This window comes from Annulohypoxylon truncatum (assembly GCF_022578515.1).
Source record: "Annulohypoxylon truncatum strain CBS 140777 unplaced genomic scaffold F4807scaffold_15, whole genome shotgun sequence".
NCBI classification, from domain to species: Eukaryota; Fungi; Ascomycota; class Sordariomycetes; order Xylariales; family Hypoxylaceae; genus Annulohypoxylon; species Annulohypoxylon truncatum.
This window is the reverse complement of record NW_025953801.1, coordinates 685,624-702,264: the sequence shown is the minus strand read 5'-3', so window position 1 is coordinate 702,264 and position 16,641 is coordinate 685,624. Positions and strand designations below refer to the sequence as shown.

General features: G+C 49.1%; 6 protein-coding genes across 6 annotated transcripts; 4 read left to right on the top strand and 2 right to left on the bottom strand.

Moving 5' to 3' along the window:
- Window positions 1-21: 21 nt before the first annotated feature.
- F4807DRAFT_460318 (MFS general substrate transporter) lies at window positions 22-1,997 on the top strand (the record flags this gene model as incomplete). Its single annotated transcript, XM_048001509.1, has 9 exons — window positions 22-264; window positions 345-421; window positions 484-535; window positions 592-649; window positions 702-919; window positions 992-1,205; window positions 1,266-1,426; window positions 1,499-1,919; window positions 1,975-1,997. The coding sequence occupies 9 exons, from the start codon at window positions 22-24 to the stop codon at window positions 1,995-1,997; spliced, it is 1,467 nt and encodes a 488-aa protein (XP_047854551.1).
- Window positions 1,998-2,132: 135 nt separating this feature from the next.
- F4807DRAFT_82381 (uncharacterized protein) lies at window positions 2,133-3,778 on the bottom strand. Its single transcript, XM_048003534.1, has 2 exons — window positions 3,439-3,778; window positions 2,133-3,387 (listed from the first exon to the last, which is right to left on the bottom strand). Exons 1-2 carry the CDS (start codon window positions 3,505-3,507, stop codon window positions 2,368-2,370), a joined length of 1,089 nt encoding a protein of 362 aa, XP_047854550.1. The 5' UTR covers window positions 3,508-3,778; the 3' UTR covers window positions 2,133-2,367.
- A 4-nt stretch (window positions 3,779-3,782) lies between these two features.
- Window positions 3,783-5,745, top strand: F4807DRAFT_425429 (NAD(P)-binding protein). The gene is made up of 5 exons (XM_047997964.1): window positions 3,783-4,053; window positions 4,132-4,202; window positions 4,263-4,474; window positions 4,558-4,943; window positions 5,024-5,745. Exons 1-5 carry the CDS (start codon window positions 4,020-4,022, stop codon window positions 5,287-5,289), a joined length of 969 nt encoding a protein of 322 aa, XP_047854549.1. The 5' UTR covers window positions 3,783-4,019; the 3' UTR covers window positions 5,290-5,745.
- On the top strand, window positions 5,734-7,727 carry F4807DRAFT_425425 (uncharacterized protein). The gene is made up of 3 exons (XM_047997963.1): window positions 5,734-6,344; window positions 6,454-6,944; window positions 7,014-7,727. Exons 1-3 carry the CDS (start codon window positions 5,945-5,947, stop codon window positions 7,425-7,427), a joined length of 1,305 nt encoding a protein of 434 aa, XP_047854548.1. The 5' UTR covers window positions 5,734-5,944; the 3' UTR covers window positions 7,428-7,727.
- A 639-nt stretch (window positions 7,728-8,366) lies between these two features.
- Window positions 8,367-10,184, top strand: F4807DRAFT_82326 (rab type ras GTPase). The gene is made up of 3 exons (XM_048003532.1): window positions 8,367-8,689; window positions 8,825-9,719; window positions 9,868-10,184. The coding sequence occupies exons 1-2, from the start codon at window positions 8,497-8,499 to the stop codon at window positions 9,667-9,669; spliced, it is 1,038 nt and encodes a 345-aa protein (XP_047854547.1). The 5' UTR covers window positions 8,367-8,496; the 3' UTR covers window positions 9,670-9,719; window positions 9,868-10,184.
- On the bottom strand, window positions 10,142-16,562 carry F4807DRAFT_82331 (Sec63-domain-containing protein). The gene has a single exon (XM_048003533.1). The coding sequence runs from the start codon at window positions 16,351-16,353 to the stop codon at window positions 10,366-10,368; it is 5,988 nt and encodes a 1,995-aa protein (XP_047854546.1). The 5' UTR covers window positions 16,354-16,562; the 3' UTR covers window positions 10,142-10,365.
- Between the last annotated feature and the right edge of the window lie 79 nt (window positions 16,563-16,641).

The window sequence follows — 16,641 nt, the reverse complement described above, 5'->3', positions numbered from 1 at the left end:
ACACTAACGTTTTTTGCCATCATGGCTACCCACTCTCCTGACTCTGTGTCCTCGTCGGCGCCAGCATCCGAGCCCAAGCCCAGCTCTGTTCCCGTTGGTCATGTTGCCGGGCAGCCAGATACTGACATTAAGATGGTGCTATCGCCCGACGGCAACTCGCAGCCCACCCAGGAGTATGTGACCGGGGTCAAGCTAGCCGTCATCGTGGCCGCCGTCGCGTTTGCCAGCTTCCTCATCCTACTAGACACCATGATAGTTAGCACGGTAGGTTGCTTCAATAGGATCAAAAGATGGCGAGTTGGTTGTCAGTTGAGTAAAAGCTGACCGCGTGATTGTCGCCCTAGGCTATCCCAAGCATCACCGACACCTTCCATTCCCTTCCCGGCATTGGGTGGTATGCCAGTGTATACCAGTTTGGCACGTACGTATCACCCTTCCGTCTACTTGCTGCGTGATCCAAGTTCCCTAACGTCAACGCTTCAGGGCGGCTCCTCAGCTACTGACCGGCAGGATTTACACGTATTTCAGCACAAAGGTCCGTTGGAGTCGCGTGTTGTATCCATGTTTAGATGGTTGACCTAACGGGAATAGTGGACCTTTCTAGTCTTCTTTGGCATATTCGAGATTGGTTCCACCCTTTGTGGCGTTGGTGTACGTTGTCTACAATCCTTTACCATCTTGCATTCAGCTCACAGAGATAGGCTTCTATGTGAATCTGCCTGCTGGCGGCTTGGCGGCCATCGCCATTATTCTGCTACGTCTCCAAAGAGAGGCAGAGAAGCCAAATCCATGGTCTCTAATTCCGAAACTTCACCACCATCTCGATCTCGTAGGCTTTTTTCTTATTGCGCCGGCGACTCTAGAACTCCTTCTCGCTTTGCAATTTGGGGGTGTGAACTACCCCTGGAATTTATTGCAAGTAATTAACCTTTTCGTTGGCGCCTTTGCAACAGCATTTGTCTGGTTTTTTTGGAATTAACGCCGGGGTAAGAACGCTTTAATACTTCGCGCCCTGATCGGTCGCGGCAGCGTGCTGGCTTTTGGGCTGCATACCGCTTTACTCATACCAGCTGTTTATGGGGCAATTTATTTTCTTCCTCTCTATTTCCAGGCTGTCAACGGAGCCAGTGCGCTTCTCAGTGCCGTATATCTTCTTCCAATGATTCTAGCGCAAACTTTCACGGCCGGTGCTGCTGGTGCCGCGGGTAAGTCAGATGAGCATCCCCAGGTGTATGTGTACCTAGGTATTGACAAGCCAACTCCAGTAACCAAGATAGGCTACGTAATACCCGTGGCTATCTTCTCGGCGATATTCCTGTCCGTTGGAAGCGGTCTTTACTCTATCCTCCAGCCTGGCAGCTCAACTGGAAAATGGGTCGGTTTTCAGATCTTGGGAGGTATCGGCTCCGGTGCCGGTTTACAGTTGGTTCGTCTTCCCCTAGCATTTCGGCACGTAAGCCTTTTCCTCCTCGCCCATGGCTAACTCAGCCTACATTAGGCCATCACCAACGTCCAAGTCGCTATGGGCGGTGAAGAACTCGCATCTGGCATCTCCTTTTGCATGTTCTGCCAGAACCTCGGTCCAACAATCGCACTGACCCTTATGAACGTCATATTCGGCTCGACGCTGCCAAAAGAGCTCCGTCAACACGCGCCGCTGGTCGACCCCGCGGCCGTTGTATCTGCTAGAAGCACCGACTTCCACACCATCGTCCCACCTAACGAGTTGCCGGGCGTACTCGTCGCATATGCAAACAGCATCAACCATGTATTCTACCTAGTGGCGGGCTTTGCGGCAGCAGCGGGAATAGCCTTGTGGGGGATGGGGTGGCATGACCTACGGATCAAGAAAGATCAGGGGCGGATCCCAAGCCTGGCACATAACACCTTGACATTTGTTAATATATTGCCGGTGGGAGGTTCGCGCGCTGCTCTCATAGTTCAATTGATAATATGTAGTTGCATACGCTTCAGTCGTTGTGCGCGTGGACGGATAAACAATTTGACTCTGGGGACATCATGCCTTGTAGCCAATACTGTGATAATCTAGAACTGCACTAGAGCCGGCATCTGGTGGGTTATTTTCAGGGGGTCGAGATTTAAAATCAGACACTAAACCCACAGTGTGCAACGCCGCTATCTCCAGGAAAGCACAATTGTTGATTGGCTGGGCCAATTGACCATTAAGGTGGTTTAGCCAATTAAGTTAAATGAAGGCAGTCTAATTCTAACATGCTCAGTACTTCGTAATGCCATACATATCTCCGAGGTCGTTACTTACCAAAGTAAACTACATATGTACGTCCTAATATAGGTACAGTCACACAAGACAGACATGCCGGTGCTTTATCCTTCCCTAAATCTCCGTCACGTAGGAGACCGGAAGGCGGTATAGACCCAGCTGAGAAATAGCCCATCCACAATGTCTATACTCCACCTTGGCCCATCACCAAAGCATATGCAAGTCTCGTGAAGCCTGCACTCGATATTCTCAAAGAACTGTCGTAGGGCAGGGTCACCCTCGCCCTTCGCAACCGCCTCCAAACGTGCAAAGGCGTCGTCGCTGACCATGGCCCTGACTCGTTTTTCAATCCCCAAGGTAGATAGCCACTGGTTGGGGTCCTTTCCCTGCGCCTGGTATTCTGCGGTGATGCGATCGCGCACCATCGCTCCCAGATCCTGTTCCGCGGCTGATGCGTACTGCGGACTTATCGACCCTGTCCGTCTGTACTCTTGCCTCGCGTCAACCATGGCGTGAATGTAACTAACTGCCCAATTCTCCGTCACCTTCGAGTGGCCCAGACCTCTCCGGATGATGGTGACATCGTCCGAGTGCGGACGCTTACATTTATTTTGACTGTGATCCATTAAATCCCAGAAGAGGATTCCGGCGAACGTCTTAGAACCCGGTCCTAGATACGGTAAGATGTCGTCGGGTGGTACGGATATGCGCATGTAATACTGGTGATCTAGCCATATACCGCATCGAAGTCGCTGTGATGAAGCTGAGGACGGAGTCGACAAGTCCAAATTAGAACACCCTTGGTCACCCTCTTCAGGGACAATATCCTTTGTCGTAGCGTGGATAGTTATGTCAACCTCGCCGTCAACTCGAGACGAGGAGATGTGGCTGTTTTCGAAGCTTACGTGTCTAGGCCAATGCTGAACGCTTTCACAGTGTGCAGGTCTTTGGGCATCGATACCAGCAGCCTCGGCCACTTCGAATATGGTGTTGAGCAATTCCGGATGCTCGTCACCGCGGGTTGTATTGATCAACTTTTCAATCGCAGCTTTCAGCTGGCGATTTTGATCTCGCATATGCTGATGCGCTTCCGCTTGGCGTTTCCTAAAACCAGCTTGGGATCGACGGCCCCGTTCGCGTCGACGCTACGGTCGGGTTAGATCGATGGTTAGCGGAGAAATTGAGCATAAGCTTACCCGAAGTGCATCATCTGCGTCCCCTGTCGCCACCATCTCTACCTGTTGAGGACTGGAAACAGTTGACATATTGAATAATTCAAGGGCGAGATTGAAACGGTTATCATAGCAGTTAAGTAACCGCGGTGTGGAAAGATTCCGGGCTCACATTTGATTTATCAGATTTTACGCTTATTGTTCCTGCGAGGATTCCAAACCTGGCGTTGGCGTTGAGAGACGTAATTACGGCAGCAGGGAGGCGGCTTGGCACGGCACAATTCCGTCCGATCACGTAACCGCTCGGGGATAGAGAGTCGGGTGTATTGGATTTCAAAGATTCCGAAACCACTCAATTCCAATCTGACAGTTACGTGAACATATCTCAACATGAATCACTACTATCACGCCATGATAATGCTGCGCCGTCGACGCGCTCCATTTGTAAGGGCGACAGAAGAATATAAGTATGATGGGTTTTAAGAAAGGAAACAGTTGTGTCAGAAGAGAACAGCCTCAACAATTTCCACACAAGCGCAATAATCTTCCAGACAAAAGCTTCGAATATTACGCATAGTTTCTTTTGGGGAAGAAATTTGGTCATCATGGTCAAGGTCGCAATCGTGGCAGCTACAAGCCGTAAGTGGCTTTTGTGGCGTTTTACCCCTGAATCTAACCAGCTCCTACGTCCACCTCTTTACTAACCCATTCCTACAGAGTTGGCAAAGGAAGTTATTGACAAGCTTGTTGAAACCAAGAAGCACGAGATCATTGGCCTAGTTCGAAAGGTGATAATCTGGAAATCTCATATTCCCTAAGTGCCTAACTGAGGCTCATATAAAACTTAGGATCCTACCAAACTCCCACCTATCCCTGGAGTCAAATATGTGCAGACGAGCTATGATGATAAAAAGGAACTCGTCAACATCTTCCAGGGCGTAGAAACAGTCATATGCTTCTTCCCTGTCCATTCCGACCAAGGTAACGAGATACAGAAGCGACTAATTGATGCCTCTATCGAGGCTGGTGTGAAGCGCTTCGCTCCATCCGAGTGGGCAACGTAAGCATTTATTCTTCTAAAATGTCCCCCGAGTCGTTTCTTAGAGAAATCATTTTATTATCATCGTACTGACGGAATGTTAGTGGAGTCAAGTTGGAGGACTCGCTCGATGTCATTCCGTGGTATGCGGGCAAGGTTGAGGTCGCCCACTATCTAGAGGAAGTCAATAAGGAGAAGAAGGTTATTGAATATACCAGGTTCCAGGTCGGTACTTGGATGGGCTACCTTAGTCACCCGCAAAGGAGCTCCAAGCATGTCGCCACGATCCCCTTCCTGTTCGACTTCGAGAACCAGCGAACCTCCGCAATTGAGGGGGCGCTTGACGATGCCATCACGTGGGTAACTGTTGAAGATATTGCCGCCGTAACTGCTCGCGCCGTTGAGTATGAAGGCGAATGGCCAGCAATTGGCGGCATGATCGGATCTCGAGTCACTATTGGAGAGATGCTTAAACTCGGAGAGTCCATTGGTAAGTCCGCGCTCCTCCTGGACATAGGCAGATGATCAGTGGCTGCTTCGATTAAAAAACGCCGCTAACGATCTCCGCAGGCAGGCCATTCACGGTCAAATGGTACAAGCTTGAAGACCTTGAAGCCAAGACCAAAACAGAAGCACCGCCTATTGATGCCAGTTTTGATCTCCACACTGCTGCGCCGGAGGTTGTCGAGGCGTTCCTGGAATATGCAACTAGGGGAATCTTACAAGCCATCCATCGCGGTGCTTATAACGTTACGGATGAGTGGAACAAGCTCCTGCCTGACTATAAGTTTACCCAAGTGGAGGACTTCGTCAAGAAGTACTGGGGAGGAAAATAAGTGTCTACGTCGCGCTGGATTGAATAGGAGGTTGCGTTTCAATTCAAAAAATTATTTAACCATCGTATCAACCCAACAAAGGATTTTCTCTGCGGAAATTCGATGTACAACGTGTTGAGCATTTACGACAACTAGAAACAATTATCAAGCGTGGTAGTGTGTTATTTGGTCAATGAAAAGTTTAACTACGATATACGCTGGGTTGGAATATCCAATCCTATTACCCTATCGAGACTTTCCCACGAAATTTGGTACCTAAGGTAAAGCATGTCACATGGGTCTAGACTTAGGACAAGTTTCAATGGCGTTCTTAGGATGGTACATATGTGCAATACCAAACCGTAGAAGTTTCTTGTATGCTTGCCGCCACCACATATGCATGAATACCTAATAGAAAGCCAAGTGTTACCTTCCACTTGGAAGTGCCTATCATACTAGGGGTAGATAAGCTACGTGGAATCAGCTTAGCCATCAACACACATAAGCGCTTAATTAATATGCTGGGAAGCCTAGCCTCATTCAATGTTCTCGTTAAATTCTCGTTACAAGTGCTCTTCTATTTCTAGAGCGTCACTTCCATTTCTTCTTTGTTAACGAACCCCTTACCAGAATGCTAAGCACGTAAGACCCCTCTATTGCACACGCAGCGAACGAGATGGAAAGCCTTCGGCGACAAGGCCGCGACCGCTTTCTCCATCGAGTCGAGAACCTCAGCCCCGAGTGTAAAGTTCTCGAGATCTCGAGTTCGGGGAATGATGCTATTTATTCGGAAAGAATGATGCCCATGGATCAGGTTCAGAATTATATCCGAACCGATTCTGAACAATCGATTTTCAGACTCGTCCAGTTCACGGTTTCCGTATTTGTTCAACCTCGACCAAAGGAGTATGGGGAGCTTGCTTGGGTTTTGGATGTGCTCATGGAGCTAGGCATCGAGACGTATTTGATTGATTCGCATATTTGTGCCACTGGGTGTGATATGATGGAACGGGAGTTATGTAGAAAAGGAAAGGTGATCAATATGATTGCTGAGACCGGCTACATTTTTATGGCTGGTAAGTACCTAGGTACCTGGTTAAGGGTACCAGATAGAAACCGATTGGGCAATGTGTCGATGTTATATCGTTCTGACCTAGCAATTTCCCACTAATTGAGGCTCGGCAGGATCATACAACCAAACAACTAGATCCACGACATGCTTCTTTTTTGTTTGGACAACTGGTTCTGACTCAAAGAGACAGTTGAAGTATACTGCCGAATTTATGAAAGCAAATGCGAGATTATATCAAGACAAACACTTTTTGCCATTTCTTCTCGTGCGTTTGTTTACAGACCACATTTTCTGGTTATTTCCAAAATATTACAGTGAAGACTTTGGTCGTTTCGACGAGGAAAATCTTCAATTATGGGATAATAATTGTACCAATCTACGATTGATACAGCGCGACTCCTATTGTATCAATGACATTACCAGCTACATGCGGGCTTATATAGATGGAAGCACAGAGCAGGGAAATTCGAGTACATCATCTCAGGACATACTTGATGGCGATTTGGATATAAGAGAGGCATTTAGGATGATGGAATTGCGCCTGCCTTCGATTCAGCGCCGAATTGAATTTGAACGACAAAGGAGTGATGAATTTCTCTCTCGGGTAAGATGGTACTATTAGTTATCAACATATCAAAAGGATAACACTTAGCACTAACACTACGTACATTAGATTCCACGGAGACTAATGCGCGAAGACACGATGGCCAGCATCGAGCTAGCTAAGGCTGGTGTTGAGTTGACTAGAGCGGCTAAGGGGGACAGCTCGTCTATGAAAGTTATCGCGGTGATGACGATGGTGTTCCTACCCGGAACTTTCATTGCCGCATTATTCGCAGTGCCGTCGTTGAATTGGAACGGAGACGACGTTGTGGGTGAGAACTTTTGGATGTATTGGGCCTTCACCATACCTTTCACCATACTGGTGCTTGTCTTGTGGCTAGTCATCACTCAGCGGAAGCAGATGCGGAGTGCGTTCGAGACGTCTAAGAAGCAATGGTACGCTAAAGCAGATGCGCTTATAAGACGACTACACAGGGAAGGGTCGACAGTTGGCAGAGAAGAACAAGAGCGGGAAGAGGTTTGAAGGTGTACGAGTTAATGGCGGGTGTGGCATGTTGATGAGAAGAATTGGCGGACCATGTTGGTAGGATTTATAACTAGAACCTCTTGTGGTCGACAATTAGAAATTTCTTATGTGTTTTCCTTATCTCAAACATCGATCTGTTCGTTGTGTTGAGGTTTTCTTGACTTTCAGCTTTAAAGAAATCGAAAATTTTGTCGTCTGAAAGTTGAAATGTTAGGTAAATTGTATCGTAACCTAATGAGTACCGGTGTACCAACCCTTATTGTAAGCCCACGTGATTTCGGGTTTCTGCAGTGCTTTATGAAATTGGTCTTATCAAAAGCAAGCTTCACTTATCTTCATAACACTGAATACTATTCTTAAAATGGTGTATTGTTTTTCTTTATTTTCAGCTTAGTTTTTATTACTGCCCATTCAGAGAAATCTGCCTTTCGATAGGCAATTTGTCCTAGCTTACCCCAGCTTGTTCGGTCATCGGTCATTCGTCAGACAGGGTGTGATCCTCAATGTGACCTTCGATGAGGGACGAGTCAGCACGTCCTATCAGCACCTGGGCAAAGCCAAGGCAACTCCAAAGTAGCCTCAAAAGGACCCTTGCTGCATAACATCGATATCTACAACATTTCCATTTCATTCAATCGTTTCAATTCCTTCACGTTATTGCACTTCTGCTTTTGATTGTGATTGACAGCACCGACTTGGGTGTAATACGGCAGAAAACGGCAGAAAACGGCATAGCTACCTCAGCATCACATCATCTCTACCGAAGCCTTCTCGTCCTTGCTTCGGCATAATCCATCCATCTACTCGCAACCGCTTTCGAGAAGGAGCATGACGATCCGGACCCGCAATCCAAACCTCGAGCGGCGAAGCCACTCATTCTAGCATCTCCCGGGATCACCCCAGTACCGGCCATCCAAATTCCGAGTCATTCCTTACATAAGGCTATCTTCTAATATCTAATACCGAAATATCCTCGATATTTATTCTATATCAACACTTCCCATTATCTTGGGATTGGTCTTCTACATACCTAGGTATCGTAGCATAACCCGCATCTTCCTCCGCCATGTCCTCTCTCGAGGCCAAGATAGTCGTCCTCGGCTCCCAAGGCGTCGGCAAAACCTCTCTCGTCACCAGGTATTGCAAAGGAGCCTTCAATCCTGCACAGACTACATCTACTGTCGGTGCAAGTTTCATGACCAAGAGGGTCATCGACGGCGATACCGACACCGTAGTCCGCCTACAGATATGGGACACAGGTAAACATCCCTCTCTTTCCTTTCGCTTTCTCTCTCTCTCTCTCTCTCTCTCTCTCTTCTCCCGACCCCCTCGCCTTATCAGCTACCAACCCAAAGAGAGCCAGCCCATTGCTAACCCCATGCGCCCCAATCCAGCCGGCCAAGAACGATTCCGCTCGATATCCCGGCTCTACTACCGCGGCGCCAACGCCTGCATCCTCTGCTACTCGATCACGGACGCGCAGTCCTTCGCCGAGATGGGCATGTGGCTGACGGAGCTGCGCCGCAACCTGCCGCCGGACATCGTGCTGCACGTCGTCGGCACCAAGGCCGACATCGTCGCCCGCGACCCCACCCGCCGCGAGGTCCCCTTCGAGCGGTGCATAGCCTACGTCGCGGAGAACCTGGCCCCGGGGCTCGGCTCGACGCCGCCCCCGACCGCGACGCCGAGCGGGCTGATGGCGACCACGGCGGCGGCGGCGGCTGGGGGTCTGCCGCCGGGGTCCGGCCCGGGGGCCAGCCAGTCGAGCGTCGCGGCCACGCCCGCCGCCTCGAGCGCCCAGGAGCCGCGCAGCCCGAGTAGCAAGCGCAGCAGCGGCTTCTGGGGGCAGGAGGTCGGGTGGGACGCGTGCCACGAGATCAGCGCCGAGAGCGGCGAGGGCGTCGAGGAGGTCTTCCGCGTCGTCACCCGCAAGCTCGTCGAGCAGAACCGCAAGATCCAGCAGGCCATACTGGCCGCCACCGCCACGACCCCGGGCACGCCCGGCTACTACGACGACGGCAGCGGTAGCGGCGGCGCTTCCTCGGTGCCCGGCGGCAGCAGCTACTTCGACGGCGCGAACCCGCGAGGCAGCTTTCGCGTCGGCAGGGACCGCCGCAGCTGGCTTTTCTCGCCGAACTTCTCGCCCGCCGTCACGGTTGAGAACCCGGCGAACGGCGGCGCGGAGCAGCAAGGCCGGCAGGGCGAGGGGCAGGGGAGGAAGGGGAGGAGGTGCTGTTGATGCGTTGTTGGCCTCTTTATGTAAAGTGAGGAGGTTGTTGAGGCTCGATCGTGGGTCAATTCCTACCCACGATTACCGATGATAGCAGAGCCCTCCTACGGGCCTGTAGGACCCTAATTTCAAATTGCGGAACAGGATAAGGAAGGAGTAGGGAGGCAGGAGTCACCGTCTATTTTACTAAGTACGGCGTTTGGACAGGCATATATTTCGAAACGGCATTCATCGGGGTTTCTGGTCTCACAGTATAGCATGGCATGGCACGGTACGGTACGGCATGGCCCTTGGAGTAATGAGTTACTAATGAAACACGTCGACGATTTGTGTGTCGGGTCATGGGTTAATTGCATGGTAATAATGAAGTATAGTCTGGGTTTCTCTCACGAGATACGAATGCATTACGAAGGATATTTTTTCATAATATCTTTATTTCTCTATTGGCGTTGATGTTCGTGTTTGAGAACGTAGGATGTTGCGATATAACTAGGTAAGTTTATATGTTAGGTTACTTTTAGAGTTCTAGGCTTTGTATGAGCCTCGATACATACATCGTCTTCACAACTGGATCAGGATATCTATTCGTATTCATTCGCCATTTATTCATGAAATATCCTCATTACTCACCCACAGCTATATTCGAATTTTATCCTCTGCCCCTATTCCTTCTCTCGATATCTTCCGTCTATATCAACCACTCATTCAAGCCGCGCTACCTTGCCCTTGAGCTTGCTCTTTCTGCTTCCCCTTCGACTTAGACTTATCCACATCATCATCCACCGTTGGCAGCGCCGGTATCTCCACGCCCATGACCCTGTACTCCATACCAATATACGCATCGCTCAGGACCAAGACGTCGACCTTCCTCGCACCACCACCCCTATCCGGCTTAGGCAACTTAAGCACCGTCTTAGCCGTCGGCCTCGAGCCAACCTGAATACCCGCGTTCTGCTTAGCGTTGTTAGACTTGTTAGGATTAGGCCCCTTTTGGCTCCAGGACACGCGCTTGATGCCGATGACCTCGTCACGGGCGACATCGCACACGACGGCGAACCAGCCCTCGTTCTGTGGCTTCGGGTACCTGGGTGCGTAGACGCGGGCTTCACGCTCGGCGACGGGGTTCAGGCGTTTCATAGAAACGACGAGGGACTGCGCCGTCACGTCCTCGACTCTGACGCTGACGTTTGGGAGGATGGCGGCGGCGCGCGTAAAGCGAGCCTGTTGTGAACTCGGGACGTTGAGCTTGCGGGCTAAATCCTCGACTTGTGGTCGGGGAAGGGCGCTTAGTTTCTGAAGCGTCATCTTGTTGTCTTTGAGGTTGTCAGAATCGGGATTGGTCCCGGGCAGGATAGATAAGGGGGCGTCTTGAGGCCAACGAGCGGATTTGACGCATTGGAGAAGTTTGATCATTTCAAGGCAGCTCGATAGATAGCCTAGTTCGGTGAGGACGTCGATGGATGCCTGAATGATACGGATGGCCTGATCTAAAACGCTGGTCTGGTCGCCGACATAGTCCGTAATGGGAAGGTCAATGCGTGCCATATGTGCCTGAAGTAGTAGGAAGGCCTTGACGTGAGGATCCCACATGGGCAGGCCAAATGCATTGCCATCAAATGGGAGGTTCTTCGATAGCTCTGCGTTGATGAGATCCTCGTTGTGTCGGACGGGAAGCTCGTCGTATTCTATAGCACGAGACATCCAAGATAGGACGTCTAGGAAATTTGCTTTTGGCTTCGCGTGCTTGACGAGATGCCGGATTGTTTTGTGTGAGAGGTAGTAGTAACTCATGATCTTACCCAAGGGAGTCGGGTCCACATCCCCGTTGGGATAGATCTCGACACACTTCGAAGTCGCGAGTTCGTCTAAGGACTTGTTTACCATGTCAACCATAAAATCATTCGCAAGCTGCTGGGCAGCCATTGTGTTGTGCTCTTCAGCAGAGATCTCGAGTCCATAGTATGAAGGGTTCTTGTGTAGTCGACGAAAGAAAAACGTCCAGGTCAAGTAGTCTAAAGCATCTTGCTTAGTTCGAATCGTTTCGGCCGATACTTCTGCACACAAATGGTTGTCGAGGACTGTATGTAGAGACGATTCAACTGGGAAGCCAGTATGTAAGAAGTGTTTGTAGAAGTCTTTCTTTGCGTCCTGTGTAAAGATGCGTGCAACACCAGAGTTGTCGAATTGTGGACGACCAGCTCGGCCCAACATTTGCAAGACGTCAGTCAAATCCATGTCCTTGTATCCTTCGATCTTCGCGTCATAAAACTGTGTACCCTTGACAACCACCAAGTGAGCCGGAAGGTTAACACCCCAGGCCAGTGTACTTGTCGCAATCAGGATCTGGATCTTGTTATTTAGGAATAATTCTTCAGCTAGTTGTCGATCGGATTCAACAAGACCAGCATGGTGAAGTCCAATGCCGAAGTTTATCGCTTCTTTGAGTGCATCATCCTTCACCCTGGCGAGGTTAAGCTGAAGATCATCTTCTGACATGTTGACGAAGCGCCTAGGATTGTCTTCCATGCCACAGTAGTTGATCAAGTCCTTTGCAGTCAGTCTAGTCTGCCTTCGCGATGGAACGAAGACGATCACAGGCTTGTCGGGACTATGAGTCTTGACCGCTAGGAAAGTTGGTCGGTTCATAGATTGCATCAATGGACAGAATCCTCTCACTTCCGGAAACCCATCGATGTATAGTTCTAATGGTACAGGTCGTACGGAATGTCGAAAGTTGAATAGGCCTTCCTTAACCCCAAGCCAGTTCCCTAGATCTGTTGCGTTCGCACAGGCAGTAGACATGCCGAGAAGTCTGACAGATTTCTCGGTAGATTGGGCAATGTAGTTCATACGAGACACGATAATCTCAAGAATCGGTCCTCGGTCTCCGGCAAGTAGATGAATTTCATCAATGATCACAAGAGAAACTTGACGAACATATCCTCTAGTTTGCCAGCTACGAGAGATACCGTCCCACTTCTCAGGTGTTGTAATGATGATATCGGCATCCTTAATAGTCCTAGTGTCTGGCGTATTATCTCCTGTTAACTCAACGAGCTTCAAGCCTAGGGGCCCGGAAAGTCGAGCGCCCCAGTCTTTGACTCGCTCACGGACCAAAGCCTTCATAGGGGCAATATAAACCACCTTAGAACCCGGACGCTCTCGGAATGCCCACCACATAGCCAGCTCCGCAGCGACAGTTTTTCCACTACCAGTAGGCGACCCTAGGAGGACATTGGCTGGCGTGTGGTAAAGCGTATGAAATATCTGCGTCTGCATGGGATTGAAGAACTGGAACCTCTTCGCGTAGATTTCTTCCAGTCCAGGATTTTTGAGGGCGGTGATGGGCAATGGTTGCAATTTGAGCAGGTCCGTATAGACGCTCTCCGTATCCGGACGAATGAGATGTTGGAAAGAGACGGGGTTGACAGTCTCTGCTCCCAGCCACTTGTCCGACACGGCCCTGACGTATATCTGGTTGGGGAGAGGGTCGGATAGCGGGATTGTGAAGTTGAGTTCGTGGTCGTCGTAAAGCTTCCTTCGGTTAAGTATGAAAAATTCATGGTGATAAATTTCAGACGTTTCCGAATTTTCAACCCAGATGTAGAAAGATTCCGATGTGCCATGCATCCGGTCATTCCAAGTAAAGTCTGGCGTGATATAAAGCTTGATCCTTAACACATCCCGATTCAAAGGAGCAATCTCCGCATCGATAGATACAGTTGGAAAATTCCTAATAATACTGGCTATCTTCTTACCAGCATTCCCATTGTGCACCAAGCTACCAATTTCGGCTGTTTCCATTTCACGCAGTACCTCGATGCTTAAATTCTCTTTCGCGTCGAGTTGATTGAGCACTGACTTAGGCAGGTCGAATTGATGAAGTGGATGCTCAAATGGCCAAATGCGTCTCTCGATAGCCTTTGAGAGGGTAAGCAAGACCAAGCATTGGTGACCCCATCGTCTGTTCAGAGCAATCATGAACAGTGCACGACAAATCCGACCAGACTGTTGGGCTACGTAGTTGAGATCGTTTCCAAGCGTGAAATCTTCCAGTTGAGTCCGAGAAATATAAGCTTGCAATAAAATATTGGTCTTTGCTTGTGGAGTATCAATTCCACTGCCGATATCACAAGGAGCCACTTCGTCCCTCAGCTTAGTAAGTTCTTTGGCCTCGTTGTCCCGAGATTGGATGTTGTCAAACTCCCCACTCTCGCTTATCATCTTCAATATGTCTGCCTCTGTTGAATGGGGCCGCATTCTCTTGTTGAAGATTTCTATACTTGACTGCTGGATGTAATACTGGCTAGCAATGCGGCCAATATCCTTGCTTCTGAGTTCCTCGGTCGTTTCGTTGAATATAACCATTTGTCTTTGTTGTAAAGTTCTGGCTGCCTGAATAGCAAGTTGTCGCCGCCTCTGGACAAGCGTTGGATCATCCCTAATCTCAGCCCATTCGATACCGTAAGCCATGGGATTTCTCTGCATACGAACGAATAGGTAAGAGTAACCGATCCATTGCACAGCTTCTGGGATAGAAGTCACAGTGCCTAGCGCAATTTCGGCGTTCAAATTATCGACTAATTTCGAAGAGAATCTCGACTCGATAGGTTGCTGCGCAGTAACTGATTGTCGATAATGTGCTAGCCTGTCGTGGGTTGTGCAGATCATGCCGATGCCCACATCCTCAAACTGTGGTCGTCCAGCACGACCAAATATTTGAAGCACATCGAGAATACCCAGGTCTACGAATTTTCCATCTTGAGCACTATAGACTTGTGTCCCTTTGATAATGACTGCGGCAGCCGGTAAGTTGACACCCCACGCGAGGGTAGCTGTACAGCAAAGGACCTTGATGACACCTTTGGAGAACAGATTTTCCATAAGGTTTCTATCCGAGCGGGTTAATCCAGCATGGTGTATACCCAGCCCTTTTGGCAAGAGGTCCCTAAGCTCACGTGCTTTTGAAGACTTCATGTCTCTGATAGCCTGCTCATAATATGGATGTCCTGCTGGATCGAAGAGGTCAGTCGCCGCTTGGTCAGCAGCTTTCTGATAAAGCATCTTAGCAGTGAGAAGCGTGTCTCTTCTGGAGTGAACGAACACCATGATTTGATGGTCTTGCTCTAGCATGTCCTGGACTTTTTCATAGGCTACTATGTCAAGATTCTCTCTAGACACTTTTGAACCGGCTTTACCCCTGACTCCAATGAAGTGTTGTTCGAGGGGAACTGGGCGGAAGGAGCCATCAAAGTAGAAAAGCCCAGCATATCTGTTGACCTTGAGGAAGTCGGCAACGTCGATATAGTTTGGAAGGGTGGCACTGAGCCCAACAATACGGATTAGGGACTGCGTGCTCTCAACTTGACGTTCCGTTCGTGCGACCAAAGACTCCAACACAGCACCTCGCTCATCATGAAGCATATGGACTTCATCAATGATGAGCAACCTAACTTTCTGCACAAGCTCAGTGTCCCCAGTACCCTTCCTGGTGACCACATCCCATTTTTCGGGCGTGGTAACAATGATCTGCGTTTGCACAATTTCGGATTTGGTAAGGTGCATATCCCCCGTATACTCGCGGCATTGAATACCAAGCCACGCAAGACGCTTCCCTAACTTCTGGGTGATTTCGGCAGCCAGCGCCTTCATCGGAGCAACGTATACGATTTTGAAGTCTTGGGTATCGACGCCAAAATCCGTTGCATCCGTGTTCTCGATAGGGTTGGGTGTTACATATTGACCAATTGTTTGTAAAATTGTTAGCATAGCTGCATCTGTCTTACCCGCACCAGTAGGGGCACAGATTAACATGTTCTCGCTGGACTTGTATGCCACCGGATATACTAGACTTTGCATCCTGTTCAATGACTTGTAGCCTTTGAATGTTCTTCGACAGAGTCCATCCATGTCGGCGATATTGACAAGCTTATGGCCGGGGAGAAGTGTGCCAGTTTTCCCTGCCGGGACAATAAACTCCTCATACTTCTCCCTCTCCTTTCTTTCAGTACCAACAGGCATACCGTATTGGGCTCCCGTATGACTTAAGGTGTTGCCAGCATTATATGCCTTGTAGATATGAGGATATTGTACCTCTTTATGCATACTAGGGGCCAGAGTAGCATTTTTATGCTCCAGATCCTTTCGGCGAAGAGCTTCATCTCTCTCAGCTTTAGTCAAAAGTCGGCCAGTAGGCCTACTTGCTTCCTGAGCAGCGAAACTTGAAGTTACTTCATGTCTATGAGATAACAGTTCAATGATAAAGTCGAAATCATCAAAACCGACGATATCAGTGAGTTGAGACTGTAGTTCATCCTCGGACCGTTGAGAGTTCAATACATCGAGAACTTGAGCTTGAAATGCGTCGGAAGATAATCCGTTTTTCTTAGAGGCAATAATGGAGCATTGTTGTGAAAACCAAGCTGGCCCATAGCTGCCGCCATCGGGTTGACCATTGGCTTCTTCGATGAGATCGCTACTGTACAAGTCTTCTTCGCTATCTTCTATGAAATCCCAGACATCGTCACCGCTATTTCCGGAAGTGAGGTCCTCATCGTCCAGGTCAAAGTCTAGGTTAAGCTCAGCTTCAATGGATCGATTCTTTCCTGGCAATTTTAGGTCTGCTAGAGCAGCCTTCATAGCGGCAAACTGTTCGCGCCATTGTGCTTCCGCCTCGCTCATAAATGGCGACATTTTGCAAGGGATGACCGATAGGTTAAGATGAGTCAAACAAATGAGACAATCGTTGATTTATAAATTTGAGGTGAAAGGAGGCATACGTGTCTCTCAGAGCTTTGTGATGATAGGCGATTTACCCTTGAAATTTATATGCCCATAATCACAAAATTGGGAAAAAAGGTGAGGATTGATGACTATTACGCCGATGACTACCAAGTTGCAACTACCCTGGCAGCCTAGTACTAAGGTTCCATACCTAGGCATTAGGCACTTACCTAACGATGTTTTAGCGCACTCAGTGAT

Coding starts and splice junctions, on each gene's coding strand:
- F4807DRAFT_82381 (XM_048003534.1), bottom strand. CDS start 3,507: ATGTCAACTGTTTCCAGTCCTCAACAGGTAGAGATGGTGGCGACAGGG. Junction 3,388..3,438: donor ACGCAGATGATGCACTTCGG/GTAAGCTTATGC, acceptor ACCCGACCGTAG/CGTCGACGCGAACGGGGCCG.
- F4807DRAFT_425429 (XM_047997964.1), top strand. CDS start 4,020: ATGGTCAAGGTCGCAATCGTGGCAGCTACAAGCC. Junction 4,203..4,262: donor TCATTGGCCTAGTTCGAAAG/GTGATAATCTGG, acceptor TATAAAACTTAG/GATCCTACCAAACTCCCACC. Junction 4,475..4,557: donor GCTCCATCCGAGTGGGCAAC/GTAAGCATTTAT, acceptor ACGGAATGTTAG/TGGAGTCAAGTTGGAGGACT.
- F4807DRAFT_425425 (XM_047997963.1), top strand. CDS start 5,945: ATGGAAAGCCTTCGGCGACAAGGCCGCGACCGCTTTCTCCATCGAGTC. Junction 6,345..6,453: donor CGGCTACATTTTTATGGCTG/GTAAGTACCTAG, acceptor GAGGCTCGGCAG/GATCATACAACCAAACAACT. Junction 6,945..7,013: donor GTGATGAATTTCTCTCTCGG/GTAAGATGGTAC, acceptor TACGTACATTAG/ATTCCACGGAGACTAATGCG.
- F4807DRAFT_82326 (XM_048003532.1), top strand. CDS start 8,497: ATGTCCTCTCTCGAGGCCAAGATAGTCGTCCTCGGCTCCCAAGGCGTC. Junction 8,690..8,824: donor CCTACAGATATGGGACACAG/GTAAACATCCCT, acceptor GCCCCAATCCAG/CCGGCCAAGAACGATTCCGC.
- F4807DRAFT_82331 (XM_048003533.1), bottom strand. CDS start 16,353: ATGTCGCCATTTATGAGCGAGGCGGAAGCACAATGGCGCGAACAGTTT.